Below are 18567 nucleotides of genomic sequence, written 5' to 3'. Positions count from 1 at the left end.
AAATGATATCATTTTGAGTTTCATGGACTAATTACAATGTTCGACATGTATAAAATATATGAGCAGACACAAGGAAGTTAGAAATACACTCACATTTTGCGGACAGAGTCCGTTTCTCGATATTGCTCCTTCACCATCGCGAGGCCCGGGGATCACGGCTGTCGAGAAAAACACACATGAGTAAGGAAATACATCAGAACGCATGGGACGACACATTACTGTCACTGGTAATTAGGGGTCTACAGTTTACCAAACACACAGAAGCTGTCTATGCTTGGGCATTGGGCAATTGGCTAACGTAACCACAGCTTTGGTCTCGCATTTCTTCGTAAGCACAAAATCGTACTTGCATGCCTATTTCTTGGCATCCAGATTCCAGTTGCAAAAGTCTGGGTTCGAGTAGAGGTGGGAAATCATTGTTTATGAGGCTCTGGACCGGTATGGGCGTGCTTGGAAGCAGGCCATAGCCAGCCGAAGTCGTGAGGGGAACCGGCGTTGGTTCATTTTCCAGTTCCTGATGTTTGAAGATTTATGGTTTCGTAATATTCCACAAAATTTTCCACATTTTTCCTAGCACATGTATTCATCAGTCATCTTGACTTTCTCTGCACAAGTGTCAGCTCATTTGTTTGTCTCTGCAAATTGTTGTCCACAAGCGCTCAAGCTTGCTGATCATCTCTGCACATGCTTGTCCAGGGGCCGTATTCACGTCGACTTCGTAAGTCGATTTTCTTTCGTAAGTATAATTTGGTATTCACGTCGACACTTCTCAAGTTTTTATCGATGGAGTTCACGTGATTAAAAAAATTTACTTAAGAAGTAGGTCAAACTTAAGAAAATTCTTACGAAAAAGATCGACGTGAATACGGCCCCAGAATGTCAAGTTTTGAACCCTGAATCTTGATTCTCAAATCAGTGTCCGCTTGTGAATTGTAATGAAGATGAATTGTGAATTTTGATACACAGAGTAGACTTGCACGTAATGAGGGATTCTGAGAAAGCCTATCTTTTTAGAGTTTGTAGCTCCAGTGATGGAGCCATCATGACTGTTGCATCCCAGGGTGTCGAGAAAATCGGGACCCGCTATAACTTCTTGAAGTGAGATTTTATGGCTCAAGATGATCTCCAGAAAAAGCTCATAAGCCAACGGTCATTATCATGGGTCCAGAGGCCAGTTTTACCAACAGAAAAATAGCCGCCTGCCGGAACTTTTGCCTAAAGATCGTTTCACATATGGAGCGTAAACGGTAAAGCCCTACCCGCTTACGAGCCCATCGCGTTTACGCTCCGTATGTGAAGCGGTCTTGAGGCAAAAATTCCGGCAGGCGGTTATTTTTCTGTTGGTAAAACTGGTCTCAGGTCATGATATTTTCCGGGCTGGTAAAAAAAAATGATGGGCTCGAGGGTACAATTTGGTCGAGATCCAATGCCTTTTACGTGAGCTTTTAACGAAAAACCACCCGCCGCCCCTATACGTACAAGGGTTAAATGGGATAAAGCATAGGCGGCGGAACGGGGAGGTCACCGGGGCACCGTGCACCCATTGATTTTTGCATTTTAACATTAGCCCTATGGGCGTTGCATGGAAAGAATGGGACCAAAAGTCGGCAGTGCCCCCCCCCCCCCCCTCCCCTTAATTGAAGGTGTTCCGCATAGACCCGGGAACAGGGGGGGGGCAGCGGGGGCGCTTGCCCCCCAACTTTGGAGCCGAGGGGGCGGCGCCCCCTCAACATTGAGGCAGCGAGAAAAGATCTTTCCTCCCTTTTTCGGACTTCTTTCCTTCTTGTTTCCTTTATACATCAAAACATCAACACACGGCATTTTCCTTGTCATCTGAATGGTTTCTGCTGATACAGGATCGATTTGACATCATCTGCTATTGTCATCCCGCTTTGATTTGGGCCTGACCTTGGCCATAAGTTTGGCAGGCCAGATTTTATACTGCACCAGCTCGAGTCAACTTTGAGAAATACATAACGTACAACGGTGGTAAAATCGTTGCTATAGGTATAACACAGTTTACTCGCTCCGGGTGTGATGGAGGGGTGTGGGGTAATGAGTGCACCGACGTGGCGCCCTCATAGGGCCGGTATAGGATTAAAGTTCAGCGACACTAAGGGCTTGTGTGGTGCCTTCGGTTACCGGTAGCACACTCAGAATCACCGGCGTAGGGCCCTAAGAGCCGCCGGTAAGGGGCCTTTAGAGGCGCTGGTGTGGGGCCGTCATGCAGGTGCCCGTGTGGGCGCTCAGAGGTGCTAGTGTGATTCTCTCAGAGACGCCGATGAGGGTCCTTACAGGCGTTGCTGTGGGCCCTCGCCCCTCATAGACGCTGGTGTGGAGCTGTTACAGACGGGTGTGGGCCGTGGGGCCTTTAGAGCTGCTGACGCGAACTCTCTACAAGCCGGCAGGGGCCTCAGTGACCGGCAAGGGGTCCTTAGGCCGGCAGAAGAAGTCCTGTGGGGTCCTTAGAGACCGGCATGGTACTGTCAGACGCCGGTGGGGCCCTCAGAATCACCGGTGTGGGGCCCTCAAAAGTCACCAGGCCTTTAGATGCGCAGGTGTTGGTTGGGTCCTCAGAGCCGCCGATATAGGGCTTTAATAGGCACTGGTGTAGGCACTCAGAGTTGGGGGTATGAAACCCTCAGAGACGCCGGTGTGGGCCCTCATAAGCGCCGACGAGGGCCCCACAGTTGCCGTTATGGGGCCCTCAGAAAAATAAGTGTGGGACCATCACAGGCGGGAAATGCCCCTAGAACTGGCCCCTCATAGGCCGGTAAGACCTCTCAGAGGCCAGTAACGGGCCTTTAGAGACCACCGAGGTGCCCTTAAAAGCCGCAAGAGGCCCTCAGAAGCCGGCGTGGGGCCCTTATGGAGATCTTAGTGTGGCTATTTAGGGCCCATGAGGTGCTCAAACGAGCCCCATTGGGCCCTTCTGAGTAGAAATATGGCCATCGTTAACCCTCAGCGGTGAAATGGCGCCGCAGGGCCCCTCGGACCCGAGGGTCCCTTTTATCCCGATGGGGGGGGGGGGGTACGTGTCCCCTTAGACCCCTAGCTACGCCACTGTTTCATATGCATCATGTCAGGCATTTTAGGCTCGCCCCCCCAACTTGAAAATCGTTCCCGGGCCCCTGGTGTTCCGCCGCTACTGGGATATAGCTAGAAAAAGTGAAAGAATTAACCATTCATAACATGAAAAACATCGAATACTCACCTTACGCCACTTCCTTCCTTGCTCGCGGACGTCAATGGTCCGTGCCTCAGTGGTCAGTGCAAGTGGCTGCCAACGGCGGCGAATCACAATGCGTGTAATACGTGAGACAAACACTTCTCGGAAATAACACGTTCTGCAAACTATGGGACACTGGCCATTACTTATCACTTCTTTGAGACTTAAGGACTTGGGTGAGAGTTTTTGAGTAACGGACAAAATTTACGCCTATAACCATCCCTCAGTGAAAAAAAGAACGAAACGTTGTCACCTTGGTTGTCACATGGCGCAGCGTAATACAAATACGTGCAGAAAACTGTTCAATACAAACTGCTCATAAAACACCAAGACACAATGAGCCACTTGCAGTGTGAGACTAACTACAAGCAACAGAATTTGCGACTGCCAATTGGTTCTAAAACTGCAAGCATAAAACTTGTGAACAATCGAACAGAGTATTTCTATGGCATGGATCTTGAAAGCGAAACACTAGCGCCAGGAATGTAGCCTATCAAGAATCCTTTTAATATGAAAAATATGAAGGATGGCGGACAACACTATTCAACAGCTATTCTTGCAAATATCGCATTACTTTGCAGTTCTTAGCCTGACCGCAATCAAATTAACCCTTATCAATTTATTACGGCTTATTTCATTGTTGTTATTCCAGAATGGCCTAATTATGCTCAGATTGTCAAGATGCATTCAATGATAGGTATAGGTACCTTATTTTTGACGACACCATGCGCATTGTGCATTGTGCATGGATCCGAGAAAATGGTTCTGGGATCTGAATTCTGATTTTGATCCCTTAAAATGAACTTAAATAGTAGGTACCTATACCTTAATCGCCCGTATTAGGTACCTATACCTTAATCGCTGTTTGCTTATAGTCGTTAGCGACCAGGCATCGGTAAAATCCTTTTTGAAAGGATTGCATTCCCAATCCACATTCCTAGTGCCGAAGTGGATTGCATTCCTACCCGCAATCCCCTTTTTTCACTTGGATTGTGATCAAATCCGCAATCCTTTTTTGCAATCCTGTTGTATTATTATGTGCACTAGTGGATCTGGGGGAGGGAGGGGGCATAGGTCTGTGTCTCCATCCCCAAATTACCCATTTCTAGTACCTAGTCTTGCGAGTAATTCCTATCTAAGGCACAGGTATTTTATGGGAAATATTTTTTGCCTCAAACACCCCCACATTTAAACCTATACCCAACCAGTGTTTTATATTTTTAAAACTCACCCTCAAATACGTAATTTTGCCCTTCCTATGTAGTTCATCAGCGTAGGTATATTATTTTGAGCGTTTAAATTATTTCAAGTTTTGATGTAAAGCCCTTGATAGCAAAGTACATTAAGCCAATGAAGCCGATCTCATAATTTTCAATCGCAACAAACAATTTCAAAGCACTAATCAAACAAAATCCGGATTGGATTGCAAAAATTGGAAGCATGATGCAATCCAATCCGCAATCAAATCCTGTTTTTTGGAATGGATTTCAAATCCAGGTGCAATCCACCAAAAAGGAATGCAATCAGGATTTTGCAATCCTGCAATCACAATCCTACCGATGCCTGTTAGCGACTAGCGTCGCGACGCTTGGTTTCGATATATTGGACGGGAGCCGGGGAGCGGATAACGGGGAGCTATAACTGCCTCAGTTATCCAGGGAGCGGATAACTGCCCCCCCCCCCTTCGTAGGTGGAAAGTTGGCTCTGCGTGGGTTAAACTGCACAGCATTGCATGAGGAACCGAAATTAGAGCTTTAATTTGGAGCAGCTTTTGGGTTGTATGTTGGACGAACCCCGTTCAAGAGCACCATAGGCGGCGGAACGGGGAGGGCACCGGGGCACCGTGTCCCCCTTTGATTTTGGCATTTTAACATTAGCCCTATGGTCGTTACTCGTTGCATGGAAAGACTTGGGACCAAAAGTCGGCAGTGCCCCCCCCCCCCCTTTAATTGAAGGTGTTCCGCCGCTACTGCGTGACCTAAGACCTTTCTGGATCTGCCGGTGAATGTGACAATCCCAGTTGGAATGGGAGGCACCTACAAAATGATTATGTAAATGTATGAGCCAAAACTGATTGCAGCTATTATTATTGGGCAAAAAGACAGTAGCCAAGACAAAAGATGCATTTATTTCAGAGAAGCACAAAAAAACACGCAAGCACGGTCAATATAAATGCATGCTATGGACTTCTGTAGCCCTTTTTGAATAAGTCGGGACAGGGCGACAGCGTCACATGTTTCCTGTCCTGACTCCTACTTTTTGAACGCTTATAACCCTCGCCCTGGCAGGGCATTTTTCATAACACGGCCTGGCAGGGGGGGGGGGGTCGATGCGACCCCCCCTCGCGATTGGCTCCTATGGCACCTAGAAACACCAAATTTGGTAGGTAGGTGGGCCGCCTGGAGTTCTCGCCCCTGTGCAAATTTGGTTGCTCTAGGTTGATATTTAGGGGGGTTTTGAGGGGTATAAATGTAAAAATTTCGCTAAAAACAGGTCAAAAGTTTTTCACTTATAACTTTTGATCTAATTGAGATAAAGCAAAAAGAAAAGCACCAGTGAACTCAGCACGTCAAGGCGCGTCGAATGATATACTTTTTAGCTTGCTTAAGTGTACTTAAAGTTTTCTTAAATTTTAAGTAAACTTTAATTAAGTAATTAAGTTCAAGTTAACCAAATTGCATCATATCGCATATCATTCGATTCGGCTGATCAACAGGAACACAATGATACCATTTTTGAAGCTCTAGCGTCATTATGTGCCAAGGTATTGGCAAAAACGTCATTTCACCTCAGTTGACCTCATTTGACCTGACCCATGGATAAGTACACCAAACAAAGAAGCACCAAGTGACCTGCTGTTAAGTACTGTGGTTTGAAAGCACAAAAGTGATAGAACGAAGCGGATATCTCCAGTATTTTCCGAATTTAGTATTTTCCCATAGGCTTAACATTATGACGTAATGACCTCTAACTGACCTCGGGTCGGTGACATCCAAAAAACCGGAATATATATTATACAACTGGGTGAACTTAGCACATCCTGAAAGTTTGAAGGAAATCGGTCCAAAACTGTGAGTTGGACAGGTGCATAAAGAAAATTGAAATTTGACTATGACCTTGTACCGGTTTTTCTGACCTGGTGACCTGACCCAAGGTCACCCGGACCTGAAACTTTCAGGTCATATGTAAAAAGGTTGCCCCATAGGCTGTGCCAAATAATCAGCGACGCGGGATTTATTTTTCCGATTCCTGAAACGCCATTTAGCCTATAGTTCCAGACAATTTTGAATTTGATATACATTTCAGAACGTTTATTTTATTCGCGATCAAGTTATAACTATGAATGCGTTGGACGTTCGCATTCGCCTCCAACGTTTTATATACCTATTTATATTTATCAGTTATTTGCTGAATCCTTTATTTTAACAAACAGTGCAAGAAACAACGAATCAAATAACATGCACAACGGTAATAGCGTCGGTTGGCTAAGCACTATGCGGAAATCCAAATACTAACGACACCGTGGGGCGCCAGGCGTGCTCAAACAGCAACATTGTTTAAAGGTGCAAAATAAATATTGAACATGGCTATATGAGATTCCTTTGAGTCACCGCAACCAAATATCCGACCGATGCGTAACACACGGGGCACTGCCGAGCATAACACCATCCGCCAGGTCGAGTTGGGCTTATGACGTCACCAAAATCCCCTGCCTCTTCGTTAGGGAGTTGTTGGTTTGATCTTGCAGCACTCCATGCCCTTCCAGTGGTAGTCGGAGGAGGAGAGGCTGTACTTGAGGCTGACTATTCCCACCGCGGAGGGGAGTTGCGGACACTGGAACGGCCAGCTGGAAATAGAGCGGAAAAACGTCAATAATGGGGAGGGGGGTTGTTGAACGGAACGGGAGCATGCTATTGCTGCAGTTTGTGCGGCGCAAAACTCGAAACAGAGTTGGAGATGAAGCACTTGACGATTAGTCTGCAGCCAATACACAAGAAGAAATATCCACAGTGTGTATGTATAGTTACTCACATCGAAAGTGTGCGCCGTGCGATAACACGTCCTCTGCAGACTACCCATTGTATTGGCGTAAAATAACACGTTTCCTCTAGCCTACCCGTAGTATTCGCGTAAGCTAACACGCTCCCCTGCACACTACCCACGTAGTTGGCGTAAAATAACACCTCCGCTCTCGGTTACTCACTCGCTCGTGTCGCTGGTCGAAGACTGCATGGCCTGAGGGTCGTCGATGGGCAGTATAGCACAGTCGGATGCGTCCACCGTGTAGGGACCCTGCACGGGCGCGCACTGCATGCTGGTAGGGGTGTTGAACTTCCAGTCGTCGTCAATGAGGGTGACCAGGACCGAGCCGTCAGGACAGCGGTAGAGTTCCTGTGAGGGGGGTAATCACAGTGTCTCACAGTCACAGTTCACATCTTTCAGCCCTTGTCTTGTCGTGGAAGCACAGGGCTGGAAAAAAGATTGAGTATCTCCGGCTGCTTTCGTTTATGAAGGAAAAGTGGTTTATATCCGGCAAAGTCTGCAAGGGAAATGAAAAAAATATACAGTTTGGGCGCTGACATCCAACTATCATAAGTGTTCTCTTCGCCACCTCCTAACGACAAAGATTGTCATTTTTTACTTATCTTGACACCACAGTGTTGAAACAGTACTGGGAGTAAGTCCAAAGTTGTAAATGCTCTTATACTCAAACTTATGCACTAAGCAGTGTGCAATATGCATTACGGCTGGCCTAGCCTCCAGTGTTTAACTCAGGTTTGGCTGAGCGGTAATATAACGTTGTAAGGCTGACCGTTGACCGTTGATCTGCCGTGACCCCGCCCGTGTTACCTACCGTGCCCGATGAGAACCCCATCCGAGAACCCGGCGCTCCGATCACAAGGTCGGGATAGTGACGGTACTCGGCACAGTTTGTGTCATCCAGGTCCTGTCAACAACACCATAACGTTGTGTTATAGACAGCTAACTGCATCCAGTCCTGCCAATAACACCATAATGTGGTGTCAGACAGCTGACCCCATCCAAGTCCTGCCAACAACACCATAACGTTGTGTTAGAGACAGCTGACTTCATCCAGGTCCTGCCAATAACACCATAATGTGGTGTTAGAGACAGTTGACGCAACACAGGTCTTGCAAACAACACCATAACGTTGTGTTAAAGACAGCTGACCCCATCCAGGTCCTGCCAACAACAAGTTTAAAGACAGCTGACCCCATCCAGGTTCTGCCAACAACAAGTAACGTTGTGTTAGAGACAGGCGACCCCATCCAGGTTCTGTCAACACCATAGTGGGGTGTTAGAGACAGTTGACCCCATTCAGGTCCTGCCAAAAACACCATGACGTTGTGTAAACTGTAAGAGACAGCTGACTCCACTCAGGTCCTGCCTCATACGGCTAGTCTGCTTTTACATCACATCGCTACAGCCTGTACTGTAAGTAGGTGTAATGTATGCAATTAATTGCACCACGTCACTTATAAGAACATTTTTGTCGACACAACCATATTCCAACACAACAAAGAAGTGATGCTTTTTTTGCAGCTCACCTTCCACATTGTTCCATAGGTCGGGTCATCCTTGAGACCCACCATAACCATGTTTGCAGAGGAATCTTGTTTGCAGCTCATTTGGTACGACCCGTCGCCCAGAGGATTGCCTTTTTGAGGCTTCCGAACGAATGCCACGTCAGGAGCTGACAAAAAAGGTTTAGCTTAGAAGCGCACATTTGACATAAATAGCACACTCTGTGCATACAAAGTAACACCGTCTAAATTCTAAATTTTCTTATAGATACCGAACTCGGCAAAAGTCATTACATTGCTTATGAGAGCGTCCTAAAACGTTACTAAATACAAAGTATATACTCAATATTCGGAAAGTTGCCACAAGCTAGACACTCTGCGATGTCTCAATAAGAGCAAATAATGCTGGATATTTTAGCATAATAAACTCGTTTCGTAGTGCAGATTTCATGGCGTAAACTAATAAAAATGCCATTGTTAATCGCAAATGACGCTGCCGTTGTATTCTAGAACAGCCTCGGCAATTCTGGGTTGGGTATATGCGCATGTTTTTAAGTCACGCCATGCGATATTTAGCTCCCCGATGGCCCCACGCATCGTTCGCCCGTACGCACCTACGGTGACCGCTGCAGTTGTTGTTGTTGTGGTTGTTGTTGTCGTCGTCGTCGTTGGCGTTGTTGTTGTTGTTGTTGTTGTTGTTATTATTGTTGTTGTTGTTGTCGGTGTTGTCGTTGTTGTGATCGCTGTTGTTGTTGTTGTTGTTGTTGTTGTTGTTGTTGTTGTTGCTGTCGTTGTTGTTGTCGTTGTTTGCGCTGTCGTCGTTGGTGCTGCTGTTGATGGTGCTGTTGTTGTGGTTGTTTCCGTTGTTGTTGATTGAGTAGTTGCTGTGGATTCTGAAACGAAATAAAACAATAAAAACGATTCATTTTTTGCGAACAGACAAGATCAACCTACAATACCCCCTTTGAATCCCATCGCGCTTCGTATGGATAAGTCACATGAATCTACATACATGACGGCACTCACGGGCAGTGGGCGAAGTCGTTGGGGCAGTAGTGGTCGAGGTCGCTGGATCAGCAATGGTCGAAGTTGCTGTAGCCGTGGTTGATGCAGTCGAAGGCACAGCTATTGAAGACGCTGTAGGCCCAGCGGTGGAGACAGCAACAGCTGTTGTTGTTGCTGCCTGTCCTGTGGTCGAGGATGGTGGAACGGTACTGGTTGTGATCGGGTCTCCTGAAGCAAAGCAGTAAAAAAAAAAAGACGGTCAATGACGAGCATGTTCATCGGGCCATTGGTGAACCCGACGTCATGGTTCTCTTTTTTTTTCTACAAAATGAGTGATAAGTAAAGGGGCGGCGAATTTTTGTGGAAATAAAGAACGAGGCCTTACGAACAAGCCCGCAACAAGGCGACTAAGTCTCAGTGAATAGACCTCTACTCAAAAGTCGGTCGTATATCGAATAGATGCGATTCGATGCGGTCAACGTTAGGATTACGAGAAAGTTGCTTTCGAAAATATGCCAATAAATGCATACCAAACTCCTATAATGCAACGATTTGTTGTTAAAAAGTTATATGTATATATTTTCAAATCAAATAATTTAGCGTTTTCCCTTTTGGTGACATTTGAGATATTGCATGGTCAAATATTATTTTTGCTGAAATTGATGTCTCAGAAGACCTAAGTCCTGCGCTGCTGAACAGCGCAACAGGCATAATCGACATTGCATTGCAAGTGGACCTTGTAATGGACATTGCAGTGGAGATTATGTTTCCAGAATAGCTTCCATTAAACATTGGTGGTTAAATGAGCCAGACACCACCCAGAGCTCATGATTACGGCAGCAGCTGTCAGCTTTCATAAATTACATGTCATAATTTGAATGTTTCGTTAAAAGAACTGATTATGATTGCACGGTAGTTTCGTGTTGCACTTGCACATGTAGGGCACATTTAACAAGACCGCACGTGCGTTTTCAGCGCCGACGATGTGCGTTCTTACCACACGTAGTTCGGTTGTGCGGGACCCGCCCCTCTGGGCAGCTACAGGTGTTCTCTCGACACACCCCACCACCCGAGGTCAGCAGGAGGCAGTCCTCGGCCGACGAGCACCAGTCGCCCAAATAGGCTGCAATCAAACGTGTATGTGTAACCCGCAGTAATGATTATATACAGCTCATGACTACTGCGGTTAAAGATCGGCGCTTCTCGTTGTTACCAAGGGCACACAATTATTTTGCGGAAGATAAGAAATCATGCAAATTTTGCTCCAGTGAGGAAAGCTTAAAAGTGTTATGAATGTAGAAGAGTCACCAGTTGGGGATGGAAAACCAGAATCTACCACGATGTGAGGCATTTTGATTAATGATAAATGACCTTACCCTCGTACTCGTAGTTTGAAAAAGTTAGATCAAAACACTTGTTTATTAATAATTTCGAGCACAGCTCTTCATCAGAATACAAAGCTAAAAATGTCACGATAAAAATCCAATCTTTGACAAAGATTGTCAAGTCAAAGATTGGATTTTTTATCGTGACATTTTTAGCTTTGTATTCTGATGAAGAGCTGTGCTCGAAATTATTAATAAACAAGTGTTTTGATATAACTTTTTCAAACTACGAGGGTAAGGTCATTAATCATTAATCAAAATGCTTTAATATGATCCTCGCACAAGCACTGAGAAACTTAAAGAACGATGTGAAGCATGCTGAACTTTGACTTGCGTCTAAATTAGTATTCTAGGAATGCGTGTCATGCAGCAGCCCGATTGATTTGACGGGAGGATCGCCAGCCAATGGAAGACGTGTCCACTGTCCGTATTCCTTCTCTGCGCTTGAGCAGTCAAAATAAATCCCGATCCATTTGGATCACATATTTATTCCTTTAGAGAGTAAACTATACATTTATGGCAGAAGGCAATGCATAGAAATAGAGAAAAAGTACCTTGAAGAAAAAAAAACAAGTAAATTATTGATGCGCGCAGCTCGATATAGGCCTATACATAGATAGATAACTACACGTATGTAGTTGTGGATGTATTTGACGGACAAGCTATTACTGAGGGCCCCGGTAATGAGTATGTGTGTATTTCGCATCTAGCACACAATTTAACCTTTAGCTTTACCTACATACTGCTGCAAAGCACTGCATTACATTACATTACTGCAAGTACATTAGTCACCGATAGTGGCACTGCCAGCAGTTAGTGCATTGCCATCAATAACCGAAAAGTACAGCCGCGTAACCAATTCATCACCTACCACTCTACCGTCAGGCGTCATAAAGGCATTTCTGCATATGCGCAGCATGATATTATCACCCTTATTGACATTTCTGAATCAGATATCCTCACTGTTGCTATTTTGCGTTTGCCAGGGCATGATTTGAACGAATTATTTCGCTTTACATGAGACATAAATGGACATACTTCTCAATGGTATGCATACAGGTGAACATGCTCTACAATATACCATCTACATTCAACCCCCTGCGTTGCCATCGCAATTTTTATGAACCGAAAAAAATGGTCTTTGCTGTTCAGTAAGACAAACTACGGCTTCAGACAAAAGTTCAAATCACAGACTATTAGCCATCAGGTAACTTCGAAAGGCGACTAGCAGATAATGAATGGGGCTGAGAGCCTTTGCTGTCATTTTGCCTGCCGGGAATCAGCGATTTGGTTTCATCATACATAGGCCTTTGTACCCCGTAAACAGATGTTTGATTGAATCAACAGCGGGCTGCTTCATTATTTGTCATCATCGCACCCGATAAACTTTCAAACATGCGGAATCAGACGAACATGCACGCACGTACAAACACGCGGGCATTAACACATTATCGCCTGCTGGAAACCTCCATGCATTAGCAATTCACTTCCAATCGACTCCATTACAAGGTTTACACAATACACATTATACTTCTGGCATACAAGGGTCGATGCCAAAAGCCAGTTATTCGCAGACTGGAGGATGAAAAAGAGTATTATGGGCTTAACCCTATTCCTGGCGGGGGGGCCTCAGGAGCCCCCCCTGAGGTTTTTTGGTTATTTCTCCCAAACGCGTTGAGCTAGGAAGCTCAAATTTTCTGACTTTTCCTAAAAGGCTTCTACGCAACATGTCTGAAAATTTTGAGTTGATCTGACCTCAGGTCAGGTCACCAGAGGCGGTTTGGTGACCCTACCTCAGAAAAGTTTGCAATCACGCCAGAGCTAGAGTTTTTGACCGATCAATTTCTTCTCTTCAGGCTTTAGTTAGGGTACCAGTATGTGCAATTTGTATATCTCGGAATTTTGATATCGGTGACCTAAGGTCAGGTCAGTTTCGCGACCTCCCCATTATAAGTCAATGGGGGAAAAATCAACTCCCTGTTTTTACCACTAAAACGGGTCGGAATGGCCCCATATACCATACATGACTTCATATACGATCAACCTTCACTACCTTGAGGCCTGTTTTGCTGTTGGGCAGCTGTGAGGTCATGTGACGTCATCAAAGGTCACCAAAGGTTTTTGGCCAATAACTCCGTACAGGAACAAGATACAGACGCGTGGATGGTCTCATTGTGTTCAGCTCGTCAAGACGCATCGAATTATATACATGATGACCTCGAGGTCACGTGACCTGAGGTCAACCTTTGACCTTGACCTTTCGAGGTCAACATATATATCATTCGATGCGGATTGACGAGAGGATCACGATGATGCCCTTGGTTTGTTCCTATCTTGACTAATTCGAAAGTTATTCGAGAAAAACTCTCTCCATATCTAGCGCCGCCATTTTGACTTTTTCGACCCCTGTGACGTCATCTTTGACCTGACCTGAAAATGACCTTTGTAAAAATTGTAGATCTTGACCATGCGTATCCGATGCCGTTTGCCGCTTGTCGCTATCTTGCTTCGTTCTCGAGATCTCAGGGGGGGGCCGAATCGGCCCCCCCCCCCGCCAGTTTCTTGTCCCGGCGGAGCCCGCCAGGAATAGGGTTAAATTTGGTCTCTTTAAATTTTTAATTTTATAGATATAGATAAAAAAGCTAACTTGTAACCAAACACATTATACATGCAGATATTTATGCCTCAGTCAATAGCACTTTATAAGCCTGAGATTTGTCATTAAATCACCTGTGGTCGGTTTATTTCTACCAGTAACGTAATTTCTTTGATGTTTTTATTTAGTTTTAAATGACCATCATATACCGAATCTTACCGAGTGCCGCACGGTAGCGGATTCGCTCCGGTCTCGGAGAGTCGACATTGCCGCGGACCGGGTAGAGGGTGCAGCTCTGGTCCGTCGGAACGTGACTGAAGCTCAGACAGTCTTCCCTGGTCAGACATTTAGTCAGACAGTCACCTGGGAAACGTTATGATGATGATGATCAGATCATGAAGTCAGTCGCCAGTTTTTTGACAGAGAAGTAGGTTGTGTGAGTTCACACGTAGCTTATGCCAAAATTACTAGAACTTCTATAGCCAGTAACTACCATCAGTCGGCTAAACCTGGTGCGAATATGCATTGTTTTTCAATCTATAACTCTTATATGCGTGTATTTCTCGACGAACAACTTTTGAAATTGCTACAAATGCTTTTGCTTTTACCAATCTTAGTCGCCGTCCGTGGCTGTCTCGTCACCCCAAACCAGCATCGTCCAGCGACCCTCCCCACTGCCCGCGCATAATTACACCTCATTCTTATGTCAACATTTCGGCAAAGGTTGAATGTCTTTTCTGGCTATCCTTGTGTCTTCTTGGTTACTCTTTTTGTACGGCTGGTACAAACGGTTAGTGCCGTCGCTGACGTCGTCGTTGTATAAATGTACAATACCTATGTCACCCACCGGCATCCATGCCCCGGTGGTTTGCGCCAAATAACCCGCCAACTGTAGGCAAGTAGTTAGCTATTGTCCGGGTGCCATTCTCTGGCTGAATAGATGTCATCCAACCACCAAAATAATACATGACAGTTAAGGCCTAGCTACACTATGCGTTTTTTGCGTGCGTTTTTTGCGAGTTTGCGTGTTTTGCAAAATATCGTTCTAGAAAAAAGGTTATTATTAATTAACCTTCTTTAATATTTATATAAAAGTTAATAAAACGTTTATGTTAATTAAAAGTTTATATGAAAAACATTTAACAAAAACGTAATGTCGTTTCTTTCTAGAACGATATTCCGCAAATCACGCAAACTCGCAAAAAACGCACGCAGAAAACGCATAGTGTAGCCAGGCCTTTATTCACTACCTTTCAGTGGCGCTGCTCGGTCCAGTACCGACACACGGTATGTGATCGCTCCCTTTCGTGAAAACTTTGTGCGCCACCCGACCCCGTTCGTGCGGCTGTCCGGGTCGTTTGAATACCGACCGCCAGCGGATGGCACATTGTCGCTTCCGAGCTTCCTTGAATGGGTGATGGGTGCTAAGGTATTTTTACTGGTGGGAACCCCGCCCATACATGCACTGGGTCGATTCTTGGAGCCAACATTTGTATTTGTATTTGTATTTGACGGTTAACCCTCGCCGGACCTATTGGTTTTCTACATACGCGCCGGCCGAGGGGGGGGGGGGGGGCGTTGGTACGACCCCCTCGCCGTTTCGCCCCTGATGAGCTACAGCGTCACGGAAAAAAAACGAGCGTGTGCGCCGTTACGACTTACGAGACGCAGCGACTAGTACCCGATTTTAAGGTCTCAGGTCAACTGGTGACCTCTGAGTTCAGGTCAAGTGGCCCAAGGTACGGGTTCGGCTTGTGGTAAATAATTTCGCAAAAACGGCCGCAGAGCCGCGATTTTGGCATAATCGTGCTCGCCTTTCCATAGTTGAACCACTAAGCGTAGCTTATTGTTTATCTCATGGGCGCAATTGACTGATCTTTGAGCAGCGTATGTGGCGAATTTTAAGAAGCGAAACTGATCACTGCATGAACGTCGCAGTGCTTTCGCTGAAGACGTTCTGGATCGTCGACGTCTTCCACAGGATCAGCTCTGTTTGGAGTTCGTCAAATTGCAGGGGTTGAACGATAAAGTCGTCCCGAGGTCAGTTTTACCAGCAGAAAAATAGCCGGTTGCCGGCATTTTATTTCTAGAAGCCTCTCTAAAGGTCAACTAATCGCATGGGAAATAAATAATCGCTAACGTAAAAACATGTAAGGTAGGCTGGCTGATATAAATATTAACATCAGTGGACTTCAGTGATCAGTGGACAGTGGACTGACATCAGTGGAAAAGCCGGGACGAGTTAAGACAAAAAAGAGAAAAAACCGGCAGCCAGCGATTTTTCCGTTGGTAAAGCTGACCTCAGCATACTGTATGACTATGGTGATTGTTTAGCCAAGTTCTGACCACAGGCAAGGCCGTATAAACCACAGGGTGGCTTAAAGAACACTTCTGGGAGACCAACATGCGTGGAACGATTTAGTTTATCATATTTATAAGCAAAAAAAAAAAATCAGCACGATAAATGACATTAAGTATGCACTCCATATCATAGTTAGAAAAACGGAGCCTTTGAAATAGAGATATATCACGCACCGATTAATTAAAACACAAGCGATTGTTATTGCGTTATTGCTTGGTTTTCGTCGCGAATGGCCCGTTTAGTTATTGTCAGGCTGATGTTAGGCCCATTCCGATATGTTTACAGAGACGTTGGTTCGAAACTGTATCCACTTCGACCTGAGTGTTCTCGCCGGACTGTTGAGAACAATTTCGGTTACTGAATGACACTGTACTAGACAGCTTGATACGATACGGTTTACTCGACCTCTTTTCAACCCTACTCATTCTCACCTGCCGTCACCACTCTCACTCTCACCATTTTCATGTCTCTACTCTGCTCTTTATCAGATACATTCTCCAACCTGTGCATAGGCATTCATACCCTGATTGCTTATCTGTTGCTTCTCCTCTTACCACCACTCCTACCCTACTTTTACTACTACTTCTACCTCTATCCCTTTCATACCTACTACTAACCCAGCTCTCCTACCCGTACCCCTACCACCTCGATTATACAGCCCCTCGCTCGGACTCACATTCGCTCATGGTTCCGAAGGACGCCAGAACCTCACTCTGATCCGGCTGACCGATCGTCATGTGCCAGAGCGCCGAGTGGACCACGAAGGACTGCGGAGGCAGACCACTGACCACCAGCAGCAGACCAGACCAGACCAGCGGTGTGAGCCAGCCAGACCCCGCCGCAGACCCCATGGTGGCCGCTCCGGGTCTACCGGACCAGTGACGAGGGCTGTCGGTGGTGTATTTACAGGGGGCTCGTCAGGGTGTCCCGGTAACACCGAGTGGTGCGCTGGGTCCCCGAGGAACAGGTCAGTTTTAATACCCACGGACTGCGTCGTTACAGGCAGGTGTTAAAATAATATAGTGCTTCAAGAATTCATGGCGATGATCGATGTTTAACTCATTGTACATATGACCAAGTACGAATATTAATGTATACGTGTGCATTGTGTGCATCTATTTTACAAGAAAAAAAATACATGAATGCACGTAAAACAGCTGGGTCGCCCAGCCGCAGAGATCGTGTTCTCATAACTTGCTGACACTACCAAATTACTTACCGAAAATGCCACAATTTATTGAAAGGGCGGGCTCGAAGGGATATGTATACAGATATATAAAGGGGATATATAAAGGGATACAATATGTAAACTACATGAAACCCAACATTTAACTATAATACAAACATTTCCTTTTAGAATTTTAAAACTTGACACACATTTTTATTTTCTATTTTCCAAATACTTTTCGCTAAATTTTGCTAAACGGTGCCTTAGTGAATACCAAGCCAGCACTCGCGAGGATAACGGAGAGACGGCTGTCTGTCGCTGAGTGTCGCTGTTGTTTGTCGCTGTTTGTCGCGGAACGGTAAGCGCTAGTGTGCTGACCTCCCGGAGTCTCACCCACACACCAAACATGTCTCCCCGCTGAGAGAACTCACTGAGGGGTACTACAAACACCCCTCGGTACACTGGGTGACCCGAGGGGCGCCTGGTGGCATTGGTCCCCGCCTCAGCGTACACAGTTTATCAGAAATTTCACCATTTCTCTCGCAGCCCGCAGGGGTAGAAAAAACGAGCAAATTTTATCGAACAAAGTTTGCTATAGGATATACAGCAACGTATGAATAAGAGCAATCAGAAGAGTTTCTAAAAATTGAAGAACTTTTTGGGGAGTAGTGACTATCCTTCAGCATCATCCAATCCTTTCTTGATTCACCAGTCTACGGATTGATCTGATGACCGGGCATTGGTTTTCAAGTTAGATGTTTGTTTCAATGCGATCATTGGTTTTGTGCGCATACCTATTCCTGATGTGCCTGGAGTGTTTTTTTCTTAATTAAAATATGCACTCGGATAACGTGCATGAAGGATATTCTGCAGCTAAATTGCAGTGCGGAAGAATTTTGTGAGTTTTCCGTGTCGGTTGTGCTTTTGCTCTTTCTTGTGTGCTCGACCCGCAATTTTCATTTTGCAAACGGGCTTAAATTACTACACCCGTCGGTAATCGACGACTGGCACTGGCGAATGATGGATTGGATGAGATTTAATCTAAATATTCTTTGTCCACGTCCCGTTTTATTCGCGCGGCATACCCGGCCTTATTATGTCAGGTTCTCTTTGTCCCAAATACGTTTATCTCATCTTTATTGGCATTGCATTCAATTTCAATCGTATAAACTTGAGATGTGTTTTGCCTAATGTTAAGGTCACAGAAATACGTTTACATACTACGCTTGCGTGTGACGTCGAATTACTTCTTGTTTTTGGTGCCCTCCACTTCGCG

General features: G+C 45.5%; 2 protein-coding genes across 2 annotated transcripts in view; both read right to left on the bottom strand.

Moving 5' to 3' along the window:
- LOC122375458 (DNA-directed RNA polymerase III subunit RPC1-like) overlaps positions 1-3491 on the bottom strand; it is a 37771-nt gene extending 34280 nt beyond the window's left edge. The window contains 2 exon segments of the mRNA XM_043354861.1: positions 94-158; positions 3215-3491. Coding sequence (XP_043210796.1) covers positions 94-137 — 44 coding nt within the window. The 5' untranslated portion in view covers positions 138-158; positions 3215-3491.
- A 1847-nt stretch (positions 3492-5338) lies between these two features.
- LOC122375461 (uncharacterized protein PB18E9.04c-like) lies at positions 5339-16997 on the bottom strand. The gene is made up of 9 exons (XM_043354870.1): positions 16800-16997; positions 13981-14124; positions 10778-10903; positions 9802-10008; positions 9390-9668; positions 8800-8945; positions 8085-8177; positions 7434-7621; positions 5339-7076 (listed from the first exon to the last, which is right to left on the bottom strand). Exons 1-9 carry the CDS (start codon positions 16972-16974, stop codon positions 6950-6952), a joined length of 1485 nt encoding a protein of 494 aa, XP_043210805.1. The 5' UTR covers positions 16975-16997; the 3' UTR covers positions 5339-6949.
- Between the last annotated feature and the right edge of the window lie 1570 nt (positions 16998-18567).

The sequence above is a fragment of the Amphibalanus amphitrite genome, unplaced genomic scaffold, assembly GCF_019059575.1.
Source record: "Amphibalanus amphitrite isolate SeventyFive unplaced genomic scaffold, NRLGWU_Aamphi_draft 001845F_arrow, whole genome shotgun sequence".
Lineage (NCBI taxonomy): Eukaryota > Metazoa > Arthropoda > Thecostraca > Balanomorpha > Balanidae > Amphibalanus > Amphibalanus amphitrite.
This window is presented reverse-complemented; position numbering and strand designations above follow the sequence as displayed.

Coding starts and splice junctions, on each gene's coding strand:
- LOC122375461 (XM_043354870.1), bottom strand. CDS start 16,974: ATGGGGTCTGCGGCGGGGTCTGGCTGGCTCACACCGCTGGTCTGGTCT. Junction 14,125..16,799: donor CTTCGGAACCATGAGCGAAT/GTGAGTCCGAGC, acceptor AACGTTTCCCAG/GTGACTGTCTGACTAAATGT. Junction 10,009..10,777: donor GCACAACCGAACTACGTGTG/GTAAGAACGCAC, acceptor GCTTTGCTTCAG/GAGACCCGATCACAACCAGT.